At 41.5% G+C, this 23,904-nt stretch overlaps 2 protein-coding genes across 7 annotated transcripts in view; one reads left to right on the forward strand and one right to left on the reverse strand.

Moving 5' to 3' along the window:
* The window catches only part of SLC4A1AP (solute carrier family 4 member 1 adaptor protein), a 100,710-nt gene that overhangs the window by 72,462 nt on the left and 4,344 nt on the right, over positions 1-23,904 (reverse strand). For all 6 annotated transcript variants that reach the window (XM_037009418.2, XM_073214958.1, XM_073214965.1 and 3 more), the window contains exon 6: positions 11,511-11,671. In XM_037009418.2, the coding sequence (XP_036865313.1) occupies positions 11,511-11,671 (161 nt within the window). The remainder of the gene's footprint in view (positions 1-11,510; positions 11,672-23,904) is intronic.
* LOC140844039 (endogenous retrovirus group K member 7 Env polyprotein-like) lies at positions 15,350-23,697 on the forward strand. Its single transcript, XM_073215107.1, has 2 exons — positions 15,350-16,028; positions 21,101-23,697. Exon 2 carries the CDS (start codon positions 22,213-22,215, stop codon positions 22,918-22,920), a length of 708 nt encoding a protein of 235 aa, XP_073071208.1. The 5' UTR covers positions 15,350-16,028; positions 21,101-22,212; the 3' UTR covers positions 22,921-23,697.

Raw genomic sequence — 23,904 nt, forward strand, 5'->3', positions numbered from 1 at the left:
AACATGTGGAGGCTAAACAACATGCTTTTAAATAATTAATGGATCAATGAAAAAATGAAAACAGAAATCAAGCAATACATGGAGACAAATGAAAACAAAAACACACCAGCCCAAAATCTGTGGGATGTGGCAAAGGCAGTTCTAAAAGGAAAGTACATAGCAATACAGGCTTACCTCAAGAAATAAGAACAATCCCAAATAAACAGTCTAAAATCACAATTAAAGAAACTAGAAAAAGAAGAACAAATGAAACCCAAAGTCAGTAGAAGGAGGGACATAATAAAAATCAGACCAGAAATAGAGAAGAATGAAACAATAGAAAAAAATCAGTGAAACCAGGAGTGGTTCTTTGAGAAAATAAACAAAATAGATAAACCCCTAGCCAGACTTATCAAGAAAAAAAGAGAGTGCACACAGATAAACAGAATCAGAATGAAGAAGGAATAATGGATACCACAGAAACACAAAAAATTATTAAAGAAGACTATGAAGAATTCTATGCCAATGAATTGGACAATTTAGAAGAAATGGACAACTTCCTAGAAAAATACAATTGTCCAAGAAACCCAGCAAGAAACAGAAAATCTGAACAAAACAATTACCAGCAATGAAATCAAACTGGTAATCAAAAAAACCCCAAAAACAAAACTCCAGGTACAGATAGTTCACAGTCAAATTCTGCCAAACATTTAAAGAGCTAGTACTCATCCTTCTTAAATCATTCCAAAAAGTTGAGGAGGGAATGCTTCCAAACTCATTCTATGGAGCCACCATCACTCTAATACCAAAAACAGATGAAGACACCACAAAAAAAGAAAATTACAGGCCAATATCCCAGATGAACATAGATGCAAAAATACTCAACAAAATATTAACAAACCAAATCCAAAAATAGATCAAAAAGATCATCCATCATGACCAAGTGGGATTTATTCCAGGGATGCAAGGATGGTATATTATTCATAAATCCATCAACATCATACACCACATTAACAAAAAAGAAGGATAAAAATCACATGATCATCTCAATAGATGCTGAAAAAGCATTTGAAAAAATTCAACATCCATTCATGATAAAACTCTCAACAAAATGGGTATACAGGGTATATACCTGAATATAATAAAGGCCATATATGACTAACCAACAGCCAACATCATACTTAATAGCAAAAAGCTGAAAGCTTTTCCTCTAAATCAGGAACAAGACAAGGATGCCCACTCTCCCCACTTTTATTCAACATAGTACTGGAGGTCCTAGCCATGGCAATCAGACAATACAAAGAGATAAAAGGCATCCAAACTGGTAAGGAAGACATTAAACTCTCACTATTTACAGATGACATATTATACATAGAAAACCCTAAAGAATCCACCAAAAAAACTGCTAGAACTAATAACTAGATTCAGCAAAGTTGTAGGATACAAAATTAATACACAGAAATCTGTTGCATTCCTGTACACTAACAATGAACTAGCAGAAAGAGAAATCATGAAAACAACTCCATTTACAATTGCATCAAAAAGAATAAAATGCCAAAGATAAACCTAAGCAAGGAGATGAAAGACCTATACTCTGAAAACTACAAGACACTCATGAGAGAAATTAAAAATACCAAAAAATGGAAATAGATCCTGTGGTCATGGAAAGGAAGAATTAATACTGTTAAAATGGTCATCCTGTCCAAATCAATCTACAGATTCAATGCAATTCCTATTAAAATACCAATAGCATTCTTCAACTAGAACAAATAGTTCTAAAATTTATATAAAACCACAAAAGACCCCAAATAGCCAAAGCAATCCTGAGAAAGAACAAACCTGAGGGGATTACACTCCCAGACTTCAACTCTACCACAAAGCTACAGTAATCAAATCAATTTAGTACTGGTACAAGAACAGACCTATAGATTAGTGTAACAGACTAGAGAGCCCAGATATAAACCCATGCATCTATGATCAATTAATATATGATAAAGGAGCCACGAATATACAATGGGGAAAAGACAGACTCTTCAGCAACTGCTGCTGGGAAAACAGGACAGCTACATATAAAAGAATGAAACTACATTACTGTCTAACTCCACACCCAAAAGTAAACTCAGAATGGATCAAAGACCTGAGTGTGAGTCAAGAAACCATAAAACTCACAGAAGAAAACACAGATAAAAATCTCTTGAATATAGGAGAGAAAAGTGTCAAGATGGCGGCGTGAGTAGGACAGTGGGAATCTCCTCCCAAAAACATGTATTTTTGAAAATACAACAAATACAACTAATCCTAAAAGAGAGACCAGAAGACACAGGACAATAGCCAGACTATATCCACATGTGCGAGAGCCCAGCGCCTGGTGAAAGGGGTAAGATACAAGCCCCGGCCCAGCGGGACCCAAGCACCCCTCACCCCAGCTCCCGGCGGGAGGAGAAGAGTCGGAGCGGGGAGGGAGAGGGAGCCCAGGACTGCTAAACACCCAGCCCTAGCCATCCGCACCAGAGTGCAGACACAGTGCATGCGTGGAGGGCTGGAAATTAGAGAAAAAGGGCAGCAAGACCTCTGAGCGGGTCCCAAAGCTGATGCCCCTGTGACAAAGAAAAGCGAATTTTTTTGAAAGTCTTAAAGGGACAGGGATGCAACAGCTGGACGGAAAAAACCCAGGTCACAGCCCAGCAGCTGGAAATTACAGGGAAACCCGGGCGCACTAACCCCCTGGGCAACAGCTCTGAGACCCCTCACGGAGGTAAACAGCCAAACAGCCCCCCGTCCATTACCCCTCCGGGGCCCGGCCATAGCAGAGAAGCAGCCTAAGGCTGGCCATGCCCTCAGCAAGGGAGCTTCCTCCACACCGGTCAGGCAAGACACAAAGACCCAGTCTACACGCAATTGCCCAACACAAGCCACTAGGGGTTGCAGTTGTCCCAGTAAAGAAAGGCCAGTAGCAAGTGGAAAGTTCGGCTCTCCCAGCTGACAGTCAATACCACATATCAACATGAAAAGGCAAAAAAATTTGATCCAGACAAAACTAACCCAGACAGCTCTGGCATCTGCTACATCTTCCCCTGAGAAGGAACCTGGGGAGATAGATTTAACCAGTCTTTCTGAAAAAGAATTCAAAACAAAAGTCATAACCATGCTGATGGACTTGCAGAGAAATATGCAAGAACTAAGGAAGGAGAATACAGAAATAAAACAAGCTCTGGAAGAACTTCAAAACAGAATGGATGAGATGCAAGAGACCATTAATGGACTAGAAAACAGAGAACAGGAACACAGAGAAGCTGATGCAGAGAGAGATAAAAGGATCTCCAGGAATGAAAGAATTCTAAGAGAGCTGAGTGACCAATTGAAACAGAACAATATCTGCATTATAGGGGTACCAGAAGAAGAAGAGAGAGAAAAAGGGTTAGAAAGTGTCTTTGAAGAAATAATTGCTGAAAACTGCCCCAAACTAGGGGAGGAAATGGCCTCTCAGACCACAGAGGTACACAGAACTCCCATGACAAGGGATCCAAGGAGGGCAACACCAAGACACATAATAATTAAAATGGCAAAGATCAAAGACAAGGACAAAGTATTAAAGGCAGCCAGAGAGGAAAAAAAAGGTCACCTACAAAGGAAAACCCATCAGGCTATCATCAGACTTCTCAACAGAAACCCTACAGGCCAGAAGAGAATGGCATGATATACTTAATGCAATGAAACAGAAGGGCCTCAAACCAAGACTACTGTATCCAGCACGATTATCATTTAAATATGAAGGAGGGATTAAACAATTTCCAGACAAGCAAAAGTTGAGGGAATTTGCCTCCCACAAATCACCTCTACAGGGCATCTTACAGGGACTGCTTTAGATGGGAGCACTCCTAAAAAGAGCACAGAACAAAACACCCAACATATGAAGAATGGAAGAGGAGCAATAAGAAGGGAGAGAAACAAAGAATCATCAGACCGTGTTTATAATAGCTCAACAAGCGAGTTAAGTTAGACAGTAAGATAGTAAAGAAGCTAACCCTGAACCTCTGGTAACCACAAACTTAAAGCCTGCAATGGCAATAAGTACATACCTTTCAATAATCACGCTAAATGTAAATGGACTGAATGCACCAATCAAAATACACAGAGTAAATAAAAAAGCAAGATCCATCCATATGCTGCTTACAAGAGACTCACCTCAAACCCAAAGACATGCACAGACGTAAAGTGAAGGGATGGAAAAAGATATTCCATGCAAACAACAGAGAGAAAAAAGCAGGTGATACAATACTAGTATCAGACAAAACAGACTTCAAAATAAAGAAAGTAACAAAAGATAAAGAAGGACATTACATAATGATAAAGGGCTCAGTCCAACAAGAGGATAAAACCATTATAAATATATATGCACCCAATACAGGAGGACCAACATATCTGAAACAAATACTAACAGAACTAAAGGAGGAAATAGAATGCAATGCATTCATTGTGGGAGACTTCAACACACCACTCACTCCAAAGGACAGATCCACCAGACAGAAAATAAGTAAGGACACAAAGGCACTAAACAACACACTACAACAGATGGACCTAACAGACATCTACAGAACTCTACATCCAAAAGCAACAGGATACACATTCTTCTCAAGTGCACATGGAATATTCTCCAGAATAGACCACATACTAGGCTACAAAAAGAGCCTCAGTAAATTCCAAAAGATTGAAATCCTACCAACCAACTTTTCAGACCACAAAGGCATAAAACTAGAAATAAACTGTACAAAGAAAGCAAAAAGGCTCACAAACACATGGAGGCTTAACAACATGCTCCTAAATAATCAATGGATCAATGACCAAATCAAAATGGAGATCCAGCAATTTATGGAAACAAACGACGACAACAACACAAAGCCCCAACTACTGTGGGATACAGCAAAAGCAGTCTTAAGAGGAAAGTATATAGCAATCCAGGCATATTTAAAGAAGGAAGAACAATCCCAAATGAATGGTCAATGTCACAATTATCGAAATTGGAAAAAGAACAAATGAGGCCTAAGGTCAGCAGAAGGAGAGAAATAATAAAGATCAGAGAAGAAATAAATAAAATTGAGAAGAATAAAACAATAGAAAAAATCAATGAAACCAAGAGCTGGTTCTTCGAGAAAATAAACAAAATAGATAAGCCTCTAGCCAGACTTATTGAGATGAAAAGAGAGTCAACACAAATCAACAGAATCAGAAACGAGAAAGGAAAAATCATGACGGACCCCACAGAAATACAAAGAATTATTAGAGAGTACTATGAAAACCTATATGCTAACAAGCTGGGAAACCTAGGAGAAATGGATAACTTCCTAGAAAAATACAACCTTCCAAGACTAACCCAGAAAGAAACAGAAAATCTAAACAGACTAATTACCAGCAACGAAATCAAAGCGGTAATCAAAAAACTACCAAAGAACAAAACCCCCGGGCCAGATGGATTTACCTCGGAATTTTATCAGACATACAGGGGAGACATAATACCCATTCTCCTTAAAGTTTTCCAAAAAATAGAAGAGGAGGGAATACTCCCAAATTCATTCTATGAAGCCAACATCACCCTAATACCAAAACCAAAGACCCCACCAAAAAAGAAAACTACAGACTAATATCCCTGATGAACGTAGATGTAAAAATACTCAACAAAATATTAGCAAACCGAATTCAAAAATACATCAAAAGGATCGTACACCATGACCAAGTGGGATTCATCCCAGGGATGCAAAGATGGTACAACATTCGAAAATCCATCAACATCATCCACCACATCAACAAAAAGAAAGACAAAACCACACGATCATCTCCATAGATGCTGAAAAAGCATTTGACAAAATTCAACATCCACTCATGATAAAAACTCTCAGCAAAATGGGAATAGAGGGCAACTACCTCAACATAATAAAGGCCATATATCATAAACCCACAGCCAACATTATACTGAACAGTGAGAAGCTGAAAGCTTTTCCTCTGAGATCGGCAACTAGACAGGGATGCCCACTCTCCCCACTGTTATTTAACATAGTACTGGAGGTCCTAGCCACGGCAATCAGACAAAACAAAGAAATACAAGGAATCCAGATGGGTAAAGAAGAAGTTAAACTGTCACTATTTGCAGATGACATGATATTGTACATAAAAAATCCTAAAGACTCCACCCCAAAACTACTAGAACTGATATCAGAATACAGCAAAGTTGCAGGATACAAAATTAACACACAGAAATCTGTAGCTTTCCTATACACTAACAATGAACCAATAGAAAGAGAAATTAGGAAAACAATTCCATTCACAATTGCATCAAAAAGAATAAAATACCTAGGAATAAACCTAACCAAAGAAGTGAAAGACCTATACTCTGAAAACTACAAGTCACTCTTAAGAGAAATTAAAGGGGACACTAACAAATGGAAACTCATCCCATGCTCGTGGCTAGGAAGAATTAATATCGTCAAAATGGCCATCCTGCCCAAAGCAATATACAGATTTGATGCAATCCCTATCAAATTACCAGCAACATTCTTCAATGAACTGGAACAAATAATTCAAAAATTCATATGGAAACACCAAAGACCCCGAATAGCCAAAGCAATCCTGAGAAAGAAGAATAAAGTAGGGGGTATCTCAGTCCCCAACTTCAAGCTCTACTATAAAGCCATAGTAATCAAGACAATTTGGTACTGGCACAAGAACAGAGCCACAGACCAGTGGAACAGACTAGAGACTCCAGACATTAACCCAAACATATATGGTCAATTAATATTTGATAAAGGAGCCATGGACATACAATGGTGAAATGACAGTCTCTTCAACAGATGGTGCTGGCAAAACTGGACAGCTACATGTAGGAGAATGAAACTGGACCATTGTCTAACCCCATACACAAAAGTAAATTCAAAATGGATCAAAGACCTGAATGTAAGTCATGAAACCATTAAACTCTTGGAAAAAAACATAGGCAAAAACCTCTTAGACATAAACATGAGTGACCTCTTCTTGAACATATCTCCCCGGGCAAGGAAAACAACAGCAAAAATGAACAAGTGGGACTATATTAAGCTGAAAAGCTTCTGTACAGCAAAAGACACCATCAATAGAACAAAAAGGAACCCTACAGTATGGGAGAATATATTTGTAAATGACAGATCCAATAAAGGCTTGATGTCCAAAATATATAAAGAGCTCACATGCCTCAACAAACAAAAAAACAAATAATCCAATTAAAAAATGGGCAGAGGAACTGAACAGACAGTTCTCCAAAAAAGAAATACAGATGGCCAACAGACACATGAAAAGATGCTCCACATCGCTAATTATCAGAGAAATGCAAATTAAAACTAAAATGAGGTATCACCTCACACCAGTAAGGATGGCTACCATCCAAAAGACAAACAACAACAAATGTTGGCGAGGCTGTGGAGAAAGGGGAACCCTCCTACACTGCTGGTGGGAATGTAAATTAGTTCAACCATTGTGGAAAGCAGTATGGAGGTTCTTCAAAATGCTCAAAACAGACTTACCATTTGACCCAGGAATTCCACTCCTAGGAATTTACCCTAAGAACGCAGCAATCAAGTTTGAAAAAGACAGATGCACCCCTATGTTTATCGCAGCACTATTTATAATAGCCAAGAATTGGAAGCAACCTAAATGTCCATCGATAGATGAATGGATAAAGAAGATGTTGTACATATACACAATGGAATATTACTCAGCCATAAGAAGAGGGCAAATCCTACCATTTGCAGCAACATGGATGGAGCTGGAGGGTATTATGCTCAGTGAAATAAGCCAAGCGGAGAAAGAGAAATACCAAATGATTTCACTCATCTGTAGAGTATAAGAACAAAGGAAAAACTGAAGGAACTAAACAGCAGCAGAATCACAGAACCCAAGAATGGACTAACAGGTACCAAAGGGAAAGGGACTGGGGAGGATGGGTGGGTAGGGAGGGATAAGGGGGGAAGAAGAAGGGGGTTATTAAGATTAGCATGCATAATGGGGGGGGGGGAGAAAGGGGAGGGCTGTACAGCACAGAGAGGACAAGTGGTGATACTGTGGCATTTTGCTATGCTGATGGACGGTGACTGTAGGGGGCTTTGTAGGGGGGACCTGGTATAGGGGAGAGCCTAGTAGACATAGTGTTCTTCGTGTAAGTATAGATTAATGATAACAAAAAAAAAAAAAAGAAAGAAAGAAAAGGGGGATTACTCCCTGATAGGATAAAACTAACTGTAAATCAACAATTAATACATGCTTTAAATATCCTTAATTTTGATCACTTAAAGGGTGTCAGATGATTGGCTATGGAGGTACATTTTTCTGATAATATTCCTTTCTCTTAAAAAATAAAAGCAGTTCCTGTGTGGTGACCTCCAATGAGTTCTACACAATGGTATAAAGGGCATATCAAAGTGTGGGCAAAGGGTCTGTTTGTGTTTATACAGAGGATCAAAGCCTAATTTGGCTACCCAGAAAATGAACTAAGATACGATATGAAGAAGAACTTCCAATATCAGCACTCTCTGGAAGAGTCATACCAGAAGATGATCATCAAAAAACCTCAACAAAGATCCAGGCGCTGCTACAGTTGTAGCTGCATTCATCCCACCGGTTCCTGGACTTGCCATGGGAATGAAGAAGGAGATATCTAAGCTGGCCTGTGCATACAGTAAAACAACAAATTTGACTGGATCTATACTGTTGGAACTCAACCAAGAATTAGGAGAAGTGCAAGTTGTAGCACTCCAAAATCTTACAACTACAGACTATCTACTGTTAAAAGAACATATGGGATGTGAACAGTTCCCAGGAATGGGTTGTTTTAATTTGTCTGATTTCTCTCAGACTGTGCAAGTTCAGTTGGACAATATCCATCATATCGTAGATAAATTTTCACAAATGCCTAGGGTGCCTAACTGGTTTTCTTGGTTTCACTGGAGATGGCTGGTAATTATAGGTCTGCTTTGGTTATGTAACTGTATTCCTATTATGTTAATGTGTGTGCACAATTTAATTAGTAGTTTAAAACCTATACATGCTTAGGTTACTCTACAAGAAGATATGTCAAAGAAATAATCAATCTTCCCATGTTTTCTTCCATCTGCTACTTCTATAGCTTTTCTTCTTTCTTCCTAATTACAACCCTTAAATAGAATTCGTGCCTCATATCGAATTTACCGAGTATCATAATTCTTCCAAGAGGTAAAGATACCTCAAGACAAATGCTGGGCATAGAAGCCACAGGGCATAAATCTGCAAAGAAGTAAAAAGCTAACCTTTTCAAACAATATTGCTTCTCTCTCACTTACCAACTTTACATTTTCCTGTATGGCCCCAGAAGATTACTGGTTAGCCAGAGATGGGTGAGATTCCTCAAGGGAGGAACAACCTAAGACAGGCACAGTCACAGGGGGGCCGTCAGGTGAGAAATTGGGGATCAACAGAGGTGAGGCTTAGAACCTCACCCCCACTGTTTTGAGAGAAATCTTCTGCATCCGTGGATGTTTTATTGCCCTTGTCTAGCTTGGATTAACACTTAGTCTACAGTCACACACCTGATCATCTACATTTGCTCTCTTACAACACTAAACTATGTTTTCTACCTTTATCTTGCATCTACCTACCACTTCAGCATTTTATTTAAAAAATAATAATAATAATAATAATAATAAGGGAGAAATGTGGGATTCACATATAAATCAAGTATAAAAATCAAATGAATATTCATATTTGACCTGATTGTTTATAGTTCATAATGTATGATCAAAACCGAAAGTTTCTGTGATGACTGCCCTTGTACTGTTCACCATGTAAGAACTTATTCACTGTGTAAGAATTTGTTCACCATGTAAGAACTTGTTTGTTATGCTTCAGAAGATTGGAGACTGACAAGAATTAGGCTTGGGGTGGATTAATGATTGTGCATTGAGCATTGAGTCCCCTATACAGAATTTTATTGTTGTTAACAACCATTTGATCAATAAATATGAGAGATGCCCTCTCAAAAAAAAAAATCTCTTGAATATAAACATGAGCAACTTTTTCCTGAACACATCTCCTCAGGCAAAGGAAACAAAATCAAAAAAGAACAAGTGGGACTACATCAAACTAAAAAGCTTCTGTACAGCAAAGGACAACATCAGCAGAACAAAAAGGCTTCCTATAGTATGGGAGAATATATTCGTAAATGACTCATCTGATAAGGGGTTAACATCCAAAACATATAAAGAACTCATGCACCTCAACACCCAAAAAACAAATAACCCAATCAAAAAATAGGCAGAGGACCTGAACAGACACTTCTCCAAAGAAGAAATATGGATGGCCAACAGGCACATGAAAAGATGCTCCACCTCACTAATCATCTGGGAAATGCAAACTAAAACCACAATGAAGTATCATCTCACACCAGTTAGAGTGGCCACTATCCAAAAGATAAGAAATAACAAATGCTGGTGAGGGTCTGGGGAAACAGGAACCCTCCCTCCTACACTGTTAGTGGGACTGCAAATTGGTGCAACCACTGTGGAAAGCAGTATGGAGGTTCCTCAAAAAGCTAAAAGTAGAAATACCATTTGACCCAGTAATTTCACTTCTACAAATTTATCCAAAGAAAACAAAATCCCTAATTCAAAAAGATATATGCACCCCTATGCTTATTGCTGCACTGTTTGCAATAGCCAAGATATGGGAGCAACCTAAGTGTCCATCAACAGATGACTGGATAAAGGAGATGTGGTACATACACACAATGGAATATTATTCAGCCATAAAAAGAAAAGAATTCCAGCCATTTGCAACAACATGGATGGATCTAGAGCATATTATGCTCAGTGAAATAAGCTAGGTGGAAAAAGACAAATAACATACGATTTCACTTACTTGTGGAATATTAAAACAAAGCAAAACAGAAGGAACAAAACAGCATTAGACTTATAGACACTAAGAAGTGACTGTTCAACCACTGTGATGTACATTTGATAAAATAAAAAAATAAAATAAAAAGAACTCAGAATTAAACAGAATGAATGTAAGGAATACAGACTTTACTCAAAAGAAAGCCCTCAAGACATTTTTTTCATTGATGGATCAAAAGGGTAGATGTTGGCTAATGTTTTAAGTGCTGAATATTACTCAATACAGTGAAAACACAAGCCACCTTAAATGATAATTTCATGAAGGATATACTGTTTAAGACTATTACCAAACTATACTCCTCAAAATTCCTTTCATGATTCTTGAAACTGAACATACATAGTGAACTTCACTCTGCCCCTATACCCCACAAAACACTTCCCCTTAAGCTTAAGTCAATTTCACCTCAGAATTCCCCAATTTGGAATTTTTTCTTGTCTTTTTTGGGGGGGCAACATCCTATCTGAAGAATGCTCATTAATATCCACCTAGAGGTGGAGATGCTGCTGCTTTAAAAATTATAAAACAAATAATACATTATTTTATTATAAAAAACTACCATAGTTATTCCTATAAATAAAACTTGCCAGTGATTCAAAGGTCTCTGGTTTCTCATCAATCTTCCCAGCCTTCTTCATGCGGTTCAGACGCTTCTTTTCAACCAAGCCAGTGCGATCAAGAAACGTGTCATCATCACTATCATAAAAGTCTTCATCTTCCCAGTTCTTGGCTTTCCTTTTCCGAGATACTAGAGGTAGACAAAATAAATGATAATGATGTAAGTTAAAATAAATAAAAGAAAAAGAAGGTAAGAAGGCAAGCATCTTAAAATATCACCCTTAATTACTGAAACAGGATTCAACAAGCTTCCAAACTACATATAAAAATAAAGGGCTAAACCTAAGTGAAAAAAGCCAAAAACAAAAGGACACATATTGCATAGTTAAACTTATCTGAGGTCCCTAGAGTAGTCAAATTCATAGAGACAGAAAGTAGAACAGTGGTTACCAGGGGCTGGGGGGAGGAGAATGGGAAGTTTGTATTGAATGGGTACAGTTTCAGTATGGGATGATGAAAAAGTTGTAAAATGGATAGTTGTGATGGTTGTACAATGTAAATACACTTAATGCCCCTGAACTGTACACTTAAAAATGCCTAAAATGATAAACTTTTATGTATATTTTACCATAATAAAAAGTTAAAACAAAGGGCTAATTTAATAAGTAAAAAAGGAAAAAGGAGAAGGCCAATCCAAAAAAAAGTTTGAAAAATAATAATACAAGCAGCTCACAGAAAAAGAAATACAAATGTCTAACATATATCTGAAAAGATGTTAAACTTTTTAATAATTAAAATAATACAAATTAAAATGGAACATTACTTCTCACCTACTAGACTAGAATAAACACAAAAAGATTAATAATGCCCTATTTGGCAAAGGTATGGGGAAGTGGATCCTCGAACAGTTGGTGGAAGTATATATACATTGATACAATCTTCTGATGGACAATCTTACAACATCTGTCCATATTAAAAATGCAATTGACCCAGCAATTCCTTTTATAGGAATTTATCCTATTGATGTTAATGCAACATTGTCTGTCCAGTGAAAATCTGGAGAGCCCATCAACAAGAGACTATAGTAGCTATTACATTTTTGTCTACCCTACACTGTCTTACTACCCTTTTTCTGGGAAAAGTACCCCCTTTCTTCAAGAAAACTCTTCCCTGAGGCCATCTGGATTAGGAGGAGTCATGTAACCAAAGCCAGATTAATAAGAATTCCTTTCTCACATTTATACTTAGATATAGGGGAAAAGAGGTTCTCTTTCCAATGAGGTTATTAAAGATGGAAGACAAAAATCTAGGGCTGTAAGCAGCCAGCTTTTCCACATGACCCAGATTCCTTAAGAATCTGTCTGCAAAATAAAGCCATGTACTTATGAGACAGACTAACTCATAGACACACATACAGTCTCCATATGTCCTGTTGATACTGAGTTCTGGTTTGGAAGCACTAAGTTCTAGTTCCAGAACTTAAGTCCTGGTTCATGCACTTCTTCCTTCAATCCTATGAGCTACACTTAGCAGCTTCTGGAGCCAAAACATTTCCCCCTAAGCTAGTGTGAACTGGTTTTCTATTATTGCAACCAAAATAGTCCTTATTAATATAAACCTGATCATTTCCAGGTTAAGATGGTACACTGAACATACATCGTGAACTTCACTCTGCCCCTACACCCCACTAAAACTGCAGTAAAGAACTCTTTTTTTAAAGACACTAATCTACAAAGACAGGGAAAACAGGAGAGGAGACAGCAACACAAAATCTTTGGAAATGAGAAAGCAGTCAGATGAATGGAAACTAATAGCAGAACTAAAAAGAGGAATTCTTAACCAACAGTGGGGAAAGCTGAGAACCAATCTGATGACACTGCAGATCATCAAAAGGATCTGGACCTGGGGATGGACAGCAGTGTAAAAATAAGGAGAACTGAGCAAAAGCTAGTTGAGAAACAGATCCTTCACCCTCCTCACTCACTTCTTTCCCATGTTCAGAAAAATTCCTAGAAAGGGTAAGACAGAGAGTCTGTGAAATGTAGGTTAACTAGTTCAGTTGAGGGCATGGATACTATACTCTAAAAATACTACTGCCTGAAAAATAGCTGAATGTTGAGAACCCCCTCACCCATCTACCACCACTTTGTTCTAGGAATGCTGGCAGCCAGTCCTCTCCTTCCATGCAGGAGACCAGAAGAGCACTCTATGGGGAATCTCACCAGCAGAAGGGGAAAAAACCTAAGGCTACTTATATGAGGAGCTCCCCAAAAAAAGGCCCACCCACATCATTCCATAGTGTTGCTCAAAGTTAACAAGTCACACTTATATTTTCCAAGCTGCCAATCACTTTTTTATCCCCCAATAAGAATCTAACAACAAAGGACCATATGACACCTGAGCAAAATCTCTAACATGCAGGATAGAGACTGAACAAAAAGGAAAAGCAACCTGGAGAAAATAGATTAGCAAAGAGATAAGAAATTTACAATCCAGGAAACAACAGGATGTTACATTTTTAAAATAAATATTCAATAAAGAAAATGAGCTTTTTTAGAAATCAAAATCTGACAGCAAAATAAGCACAGAAAGATAAAGTTGCAGAAATCTCCTAGAAAAAAAACAAAAAGACATAGAGATAGAAAAGAAAAAAAAAACAAACAAAAACAAAAAACTTACATGGTCAGCCCAAGAGGTTCAATATCTAAGTAACAAAGTTCCAAATAGGACAGAGAAAACAGAGGGAATGAAATGATCAACGGCATAAATCCAGAAATGTTCCTGAATTCTCAAGACTTCCAGATCAAAAGGACACAATAAGTACCCACAAAAATGGATGAAAACAAGATCCACAGAAGGGTACATCACAATTAAGTTTCATAACTTTGAGAGCAAAGGGAAACTCTTACAAACTTCTTAGTGACAGGGAGAAGAAAGACAACATACAGTAAATCAGGAATCTGAAGAGTTTAGGACTTTAATAGCAACACTGTATAAAAGATGATAAGAACAATGCCTTCAAAGTTGTGAAGGAAAATAGGTTCCAACCTAGAATTCTATTCCCAGCCAAACTATTAAACAAGAGTAAAGCTACAATAACTGTATTTTCAGAATGGAGGATTTGATAAAATTTACTTACTGTACAGCTTTTCTCAGGAATCCACTAGGGAATATCCACCAAAATGAGAGAGCAGACCAAGAAAAATGAAAAAGGTGAAATCCACTGAAGACTATCATTATTCATGTCTTCAATTACTGTACTAGTTGTTTAACCTGCTAAAACTACTGAAAGACCTGCTCCACTAAAGTAAGGGGATAAACCAAGAAATATGAAAATCTGAGAATCAAGAAACAGAAAATCCAACCCTGAAGAAAAACAAAGGAAATCTCAGATGTCAGCAAAGTGAAGTCCCAAATGACAGTTCTGCAGCAGATCTAGAAAGCTTTTTTTTTTTTAAGAAATAACAAACACTTATTCAGAAATGGATAAGTAACACATACAGTCCTCCACCCCTTAATGCTTCTTCCTCTCTTTTTGATCAAGAGACACAGATGCAGAATGTAGGAGAGAGGGACACAAGGATTAGCCCACCATCTTCTCTTTCATTTCCCACAATGACATCCTGCAGAGCAGGAGAAGCAAACAGGCTCCACCCTGCAGTGTACCAAATAGCTATCCGGAAGACAGCGTCCAGATGGCCAGGTGGCTACAGCCAGGCGCAGTGAAACTCTGTGATAACCAGAGCAGCCTGGCATGGGACTGGAGGGGAACACTGAAAGGAGAAGAGTGCTATTCAGAAGAAATGTCTCCAAAAAAAACCAGAACTGATAAATTATTTAATGTGATTGATCATGTGGAAAAACATTTAAAGGACATTGAAAAGAGTGGGAAGAATGAACAAGAGATACAAAAAAATAGCCAAACACATGAAAAACAAACACAATTATTAACTTTAGGATGAAAATACATAAAACTGCTCAGTTGTGAGTAATATTTATATAAACATAATCATGTAAATACTAATTTAGCAGAGTCAATAGATGTTTAAAATAAATGACTCAAAATAAAACAGCATGCTCTTGTGTTTTAGAAATATGGATATTTTTAAATGTTGGCAGCCGCGCTCAGAAAATAGCGCCCAATGCAGGGCAACCGGAAGGCCCCGAACTTCCTAATGACAAATCATCCCACACCACTAAACTACATGCTAATTGCGCCTTGGCATAAGGACCAATGAGACCCACCAAATTGTTATGCTAATAAGGCATATGGAGCCGCACCAACCAGGTCAGAGCATGAGAACTATATAAGCAAGCCTCTCCTTCCCCTCTGGGTCCTGCCCAACTCATTTGTTTCACAAAGAGCTGAAGAATAAAGCTTTCTGCAGAAGAATCCTGCTGTTGTTGCGTGCTGTTCTTGCCGGCGAGGACGGGGCGCGCGACAAGTGGTGCCGAAACCCGGGAACCAGAACATCACCGGCACAGGGAGGACCCTTCAGACATCTGGAGAGGATTCAGAACTGCAGGTCAGAAGAAAACCCGGAGGGGTAAGTTCCGAGAGGCCCCTGCTTTTTAGGATAATGGTTGATGGTTCTCTGTAAATAAGGAGGCACCATGGGGAATGCACCGTCATTAGTCACGGCGCTGCAGACAGCTCTCAAAGAGCAAAACTTGAAGGTCTCCAGCAAAATCTTAGGATCTTTTGTGAAGGAGATAGACCGTGTGGCCCCCTGGTTCATTTGTTCAGGGTCCCTCTCAATCCCGAGCTGGGACAAACTGGGGAAAGATCTTGATAGAGAGGAGGAAGAAGGCAGCCTGAGGGGAGGCACCAGGCCCCTCTGGAAACTGATTAGAGCTTGTCTGCAAGATGAGAGGTGTGAAAGGGTAATAAAAGAAGGTCAGAGAGCATTGACAGATATCCAAGAGAGCATGTCAGAAACGGAACGGGAAACAGAGAGCGCGCGCGGCCGAAAAAAGGCCACAAAAACGAAAGTAAAGAAACCCCAGAGTGAGGGAGAAAGCCCACCTAGGGCAAAAGCGAAAGAGCCCCGAGAAGCGAGTGACGATCGCCTCGGAGAAAATAGTAAATACCCCTGGAAAGAGTTGAGGGACCTCCAACTCTCCAATAGGGAATCTGAGGAGGAATTAATGTCCGCAGAGGAAGGGGAAGAAAATAAAACCGCAGAGTGCAGAAGTAAGGGAACCAGCAAAGTTGAAAAGCGGACCAAGGAAAAAATGAAAGTAGGGTGTCCCCCGACGCCCGTTGCCCCGCCACCTTACGTGAGTGGCGCACTCTCCTTTTGCCACCCAGATACTCTTCAGGCAATTAGACAAATGTTTCCTGTATTTGAGGATAATGGCGTACGCTCTCACCAGCCCCTGAGCCATAAACAAGTTAAGGAGTTAGCAGAATCCGTTCGGGCTTATGGAGTCAGTGCTAACTACACCATAGCACAAATTGAAAGACTAACAGAGACAGCCATGACACCCGCAGACTGGCAATATGTAACTAAGGCATGCCTTTCTAGTATGGGGCAATACATAGAATGGAAGGCATTGTGGCATGATATCAGTATGACCCAGGCACGCGCAAACGCGGCCGAAGGACAGCCTGCGTGGTCATATGATATGCTGACGGGCCAAGGACAGTGGGTAGCCAACCAGACCGCCTTCCCCTTACAGGTATACGCACAAATAAACACGTGCGCCGCCAAGGCATGGAAAGCCCTCACCAACAAAGGAGAAGTGTCCGGCAATTTGACAAAAATTATTCAAGGGCCGAGCGAGCCATTTTCTGACTTTGTCGCTCGTATGATGGAGGCCGCAGGCAGAATATTTGGAGATCAGGAACAAGCAATGCCCCTAGTGGAGCAATTAGTATTTGAACAATGTACCAAGGAATGCAGACAGGCGATAACACGCTGGAAACAAAAAGGGATACACGCCTGGTTGAAAGCCTGTAGAGAAATAGGAGGGCCACTCACCAATGCGGGCCTAGCCGCGGCCATATTACAGAGCCACAAACAAGCCAGGATCACTAACAGAAGTATCAAATGCTTTCAATGCGGGAAATTAGGACATATAAAGAGAGAGTGTAGGAGCCCAGCTTCAGAACAAACAACCCAAAAGACCCCTGGGTTATGCCCTAAGTGTAAGAAAGGTAGGCATTGGGCCAATGAGTGCCGATCTACTAAAAACTTAGAGGGGAAGCCCTTAGAGTTGCCAAAAAACGCCCAGAGGGGCCCTCGCCACCAGGGCCCGCAAATATATGGGGCAACCAGCACGCAAGTGTCATTCGGGAACAACCAGGCCCCCCAAGGAGAGCCACTTCAGGTTCCGCGGGATTGGACATCCGTGCCACCACCAGAATAGTGTTGACTCCACAGATGGGAGTTCAGCCTATCCCTTCAGACTTTAAAGGCCCCCTACCACCAAATACCGTTGGGTTGCTCTTAGGGCGCTCTTCTGCTGCCTTGAAAGGCCTGACAGTCCATCCCGGAGTTATAGATCAAGATTATGAAGGACAGGTAAAAATCATGTGTTCGGCTCCCAGAGGAATCTATCCTATATCCCCGGGAGACCGCATAGCCCAGCTCTTAGTATTGCCCAGTCTCCACGCCAATTATCCAGCTACCAATACAAAAAGGGGAGAAAGGGGCTTCGGCTCCTCTGACTGGGATTCAGCCTTTATAGTATTAGATTTAACAGATCGACCGAAATTGACTCTGCAAATAGAGGGAAAGAGCTTTGAGGGAATCCTAGACACTGGAGCAGATAAAAGTATTATCTCTGCAACCTGGTGGCCCTCCAAGTGGCCTGTGACCCAATCCTCACATTCATTACAAGGTTTAGGATATGAGTCAAGCCCTTCAATTAGTGCCAAACCATTGAAATGGCGAGCCCCTGAAGGACAAGAGGGTACAGTCACCCCTTATGTACTCCCTCTACCGGTCAATTTATGGGGGAGGGATGTCATGAGAGACTTAGGCCTCAAACTCATTAATGAATACTCCACCCCCGCCCAAGGCATGATGATGGACATGGGATACATCCCTGGCAAGGGGCTGGGGAAACACCAACAGGGACGCATAGAGCCCATCCTGCCCAAAGTAAAGAATGACCGTCACGGCCTGGGTTTTTCATAGGGGCCATTGAAGATGCCATGCCCATACCTTGGCTCACAGAGGAGGCCGTATGGGTTCCTCAGTGGCCCCTATCCTCTGAAAAATTAGAAGCAGCTCATTGCTTAGTGCAAGAGCAGCTCCAAGTGGGACACCTAGAACCCTCTGTGTCCCCATGGAACACACCCATATTTGTAATCAGGAAAAAGTCAGGATCATGGAGGTTGCTTCATGATCTAAGAGCAGTAAATGCTCAAATGAAAATGCTTGGACCCGTACAACGGGGACTGCCACTCCTCTCCGCCTTACCCAGAGAATGGAAGGTGCTCATAATAGATATTAAGGATTGTTTCTTTTCCATACCCCTAAGCTCCAAGGACAGAGAAAGATTTTCTTTCACTCTGCCAGCTATTAACCATGAACAACCTGACGCCAGATTTCAGTGGAAGGTCCTCCCTCAAGGAATGGCAAATAGTCCCACCATATGTCAACTGTATGTTCAGCGGGCACTAGACCCAATTCGTAAGACCTATCCCATGCTAAAGATCATCCATTACATGGATGACATCCTTCTTTGCTCCCCACAACCAGCGGAAATAGAAGAAGCATATATAGATCTCACTAGATCCCTAGAAAATTGGAGACTGAATATAGCAAGCGAGAAGGTCCAAAAATCTAGTGTTAGCAAATTCCTAGGAGCAACCATTTACACAGATGTAATTTGCCCCCAAAAGCTTGAGATAAGACATAATCAGTTGCGAAATTTGAATGACTTCCAAAAACTCCTAGGGGATATTAATTGGTTGCGCCCATACTTAAAGATACCCACCACTGAGTTGACACCACTGTTTAAAATCCTAGAAGGAGACCCACAACTAACGTCACCGCGCTCCCTCACACCTGAGGCATTACAAGCCATTCGCAAAGTAGAACAGGCTTTGATGACAGCACAATTAAATAGAGTGCAATCGAATGAACCCTTTGAGTTGTGTGTGCTTCCCACCCCGGAGCTGCCAACAGCAGTTTTATGTCAGCACGGCCCACTGATCTGGATCCATCCCCAAGCCTCTCAGGCTAGAACAATAGAGTATTATCCGGCAGCCGTGGCCAAACTTGCTTTGAGAGGAGTAAAAACCTCCATGACTCATTTCGGAGAGGCTCCAGCTAAAATTATAACCCCTTACAGCGTAGAACAGATACAAGTATTATGTGCTATGAACGATGATTGGGCCATACTTGCTTACAGTTTCTCAGGAACCTTTGATAATCATTTCCCTAAACATCCCCTCATCAACTTCGCCAAAAATCATCTCCTAGTATTTCCTCGGGTCACTAGCCTAACCCCGCTGCCTCATGGAAAAACAGTTTACACGGACGGGTCTAAGACAGGCACAGGTGCCTATGTCCATGATGGCAAAGTTGTGACAAAAGGCTACACGCCTGACACTCCAAAAATAGTGGAATGTCGCATAGTCTTAGAGGTCTTACAAATCTTTCCTGAACCTTTAAATATTGTGTCTGACTCCTGTTATGTAGTTAATGCAGTCAAATCTCTAGAAGTGGCCGGGCTAATCAAAGCGTCCAGCCCAGTAGCCACTTTGTTCAAACAGATACAATCAGCACTACTTCATAGGCAATCTCCTTTGTATATAACTCATATCAGAGCACATTCAGGCCTTCCCGGGCCTATGACCCAAGGCAACCACTTGGCAGACCTCGCAACCAGAAGCATAGCTTTTCCCCTGCTAGACCCTATCACCACAGCTTCAAAATTCCATACACAATTTCATGTCACTGCCGAAACACTGCGCAAGCGGTTTAGCATAACCAGGGCCGAAGCTAGGAACATTGTCCTTAGCTGCCAACATTGCTGCAGCTTCCTTCCCACACCTCATGTTGGGATCAACCCCAGAGGTATTAGGCCTTTACAAGTTTGGCAAATGGATGTGACGCATATTTCGTCTTTTGGGAAACTGAAATATGTACATGTATCCGTGGATACTTGTTCAGGAGTCATCTTTGCCTCCCCATTGTCAGGAGAGAAAGCTTCCCATGTCATCCAGCACTGCCTTGAGGCTTGGAGCGCATGGGGGTTACCACAGATTCTGAAAACAGACAATGGCCCAGCCTATACCTCTACAAAATTTGCTCAATTTTGTCATCACATGGGGATAAAACATATCACTGGCCTTCCCTACAACCCACAGGGTCAAGGGATTGTGGAACGCGCGAACCGCACGCTCAAATCCTATTTACTTAAACAAAAAGGGGGAATTGAAGATATACCCCCCACACCAAAAACTGCCATAGCCCTAGCACTTTTCACTATAAATTTTTTAAATCTGGATGCTCAAGGCCATACAGCAGCGGATCGCCATAATCAGTGGCCAAAAGACCCACAAGAACTAGTAAAATGGAAGGACGTGTTATCTAACCAATGGAAGGGCCCGGATCCAATCATAATCAGATCCAGGGGAGCTGTGTGTGTTTTCCCCCAGGGTGAAGAAAATCCCTTCTGGATCCCGGAGCGCCTAACGAGGAAAGTCCTAAACAAAGGAGATGACTTCGCTGTACCTCCTGACCCTGCTCCTGACACTGGAGACCCCGACTCAGGGAGTATTGAGATGGGGAATCCTGTCTGCCTTTCCTAAGCCTATGCCTGTCCGTTTCAATGCAGCCGTTTTTCCGCGCTTTTTCACTACCAATGCTAGTATGAACTTGCCCTACTTAGTTAAAGACACCCTAGTAGCTCCCCTGGGAGAAAACCGATCCTTCGTAACTAATGGGTCATTATGCTTCACCACTCAGAATCTAGCTGGCTGTATCTCCCTGAAACGGAGGAAATACGGATGGTTCAGTGACATAATTCTAGAGGCCAGTGGCCTCCCCGTTATGTCAGCTAAATTTGAAGGGCCTAATAAGGAAGGGAGCCCGCCCTATAAGAACATGACTATCCACCAGATGGTTCTCTGGATCAATGGCACATTTGTACACTCTCCCAGGAACAATTCCACCGACAGGCCTCGTCAACCCAAATATGCCTCCCATTGTGTGGGCGACTATGAGGGAGAGCTGTGGCCCTGGACTGACTGTCAGTCAACTGTAGTAACGTGGGCAACTGAGAGGCAGGAGTTTACCATCTCCCCAGATATGGAGGGACGGCCAGCCAATGAGGCTTGGTGGCCAGTAAAGGTGCTCGAAGGCGAGTTTCGTCAGCAGCTGAGCATGAACCCCTTCCATAAATGGATGCTGTGTGGAGTCAATGGCTCGTGTACCGACCTCTCCCCCTTTTCCGCCCTCCAGGGTGGGGGAATCGGTGTAAAAAATATCACCTTTTGGTGCGAGAACAACCACACGCGCGCACACTGGAACATGACCATGACCCATAACAACGAGAACTACACGTGTTCAGCAAAATCAGGTCCAGAGTCACCTAATTCCCTTTTTCCACCTTCTCCAGTATGCGTATACCCCCCATTTCTGTTTATCTTATCCAATAGTAGCTTTGACTCCTGCTCCAATGAAACCTGCTTTCTGTCTCAGTGTTGGGATGCGCGTAACTTTACCAATGCTTTGGTAGTCCGCATCCCCCGTTGGGTCCCTGTTCACCATGACTCTGTTTCGAGAAAGGCGCGATTTCGGCGTTACAGCCGCCATAGTGCTCCTGATCTCCGCGACCGCGGTCGCAGCCACCGCCGCTGGTATAGCTTTAGACACCTCCATCAAATCGGCTACAGAGCTCAATAACCTTGCAGCCTCAGTAGCTTCTGCCCTGGACCAACAGTCCACACTTGATGGCAAACTGAAAGGAGGAATAATGATCCTCAATCAGCACATAGACCTTGTAGAGGAACAAATGGAGGTGCTTTGGCAGATGGCCCAATTGGGATGTGAGCGGAAATATCGTGCTCTCTGCATCACTAGCATTCAATATGAAAATTTTACACGGGCAGCTAATCTGTCACGAGACCTGTCCCAGTATCTTTCAGGAAACTGGTCCCAAGACTTCGATGGGACACTAGAAGAGCTGCGGCGAGAAATAATCCACATCAACTCCACCCGTCTAGATATCTCCATAGCAGAAGGACTCTCTTCCTGGTTCCTCAGAGCTCTCTCCCACGTCAAGGAGTGGGCGGGCATGGCTGGGATGGGCGTGTTCATGCTTGGAGGTCTCATGCTCCTACTCTGGTTGTTATGCAGACTCCGCAACCAACATAAGCAGGACAAGGTGATCCTTGCTCAAGCCCTAATGGCGCTAGACGTTGGCACCTCTCCCCAAGTGTGGCTCAACATGCTTAAGAAGGAAGCTCGGCTTTAGCTTGAGGTAGCTCTTGCACCCTGAGCCCATGTGGCACTGCACCAGGCCCGAGTACCTCATTGCTTAATCACAGCTTTCTCTAAGAAGCTCATGGTGCAAGAGGGTTGAGAAAAAAGGTCCAAACCCTTTGTACCAAGCGGTCCCAACGCCAGCCAGAGGATGCGAGGCAAAGCACTGCAAGAGGTCTTGGACCCCTCTGAGAGGCATGCCTGACTGCATAGGGGTAGATGCCCAGAACCCCTCTCCAAAAAGGGGGCATCAGGAAGTATGATAGAGGTCAGGCCTCTGTCTCCGCCTCTGCTGGCAAGTTCCGCCTTGAGCTTCTGTTAGACAAAAAAGGGGGAGATGTTGGCAGCCGCGCTCAGAAAATAGCGCCCAATGCAGGGCAGCCGGAAGGCCCCGAACTTCCTAATGACAAATCATCCCACACCACTAAACTACATGCTAATTGCGCCTTGGCATAAGGACCAATGAGACCCACCAAATTGTTATGCTAATAAGGCATATGGAGCCGCACCAACCAGGTCAGAGCATGAGAACTATATAAGCAAGCCTCTCCTTCCCCTCTGGGTCCTGCCCAACTCATTTGTTTCACAAAGAGCTGAAGAATAAAGCTTTCTGCAGAAGAATCCTGCTGTTGTTGCGTGCTGTTCTTGCCGGCGAGGACGGGGCGCGCGACATTTAAATGCCAGAAGAAATCACTGAAAGAGTTAAAAGCCTTCCAGAGATGATGACTGGTGATGGGCAGAGCAAGGAACAGGTATAGTTTGCTATAATCCTCTGGTAAGTTTGAACTATACATAAGTTACTTTGTAATAATAAAAATTACTTTTAGAATAAACACAAATAAAAGCCTTGTTAATAAATTTAATGCAATGATATAGATAATATCCATGATCCATTCTTGTTAAAAAAGTCACAAGAGAGTATACATAATATAAATGCATTTGTGTATGAGTATTTATTTTTGTTAAAGGGTCTTAT

Source organism: Manis javanica, chromosome 1 (assembly GCF_040802235.1).
Source record: "Manis javanica isolate MJ-LG chromosome 1, MJ_LKY, whole genome shotgun sequence".
Lineage (NCBI taxonomy): Eukaryota > Metazoa > Chordata > Mammalia > Pholidota > Manidae > Manis > Manis javanica.

Bases quoted from the DNA above. Each gene is read 5' to 3' on its own strand.
- LOC140844039 (XM_073215107.1), top strand. From the start codon at position 22,213: ATGACTCTGTTTCGAGAAAGGCGCGATTTCGGCGTTACAGCCGCCATA.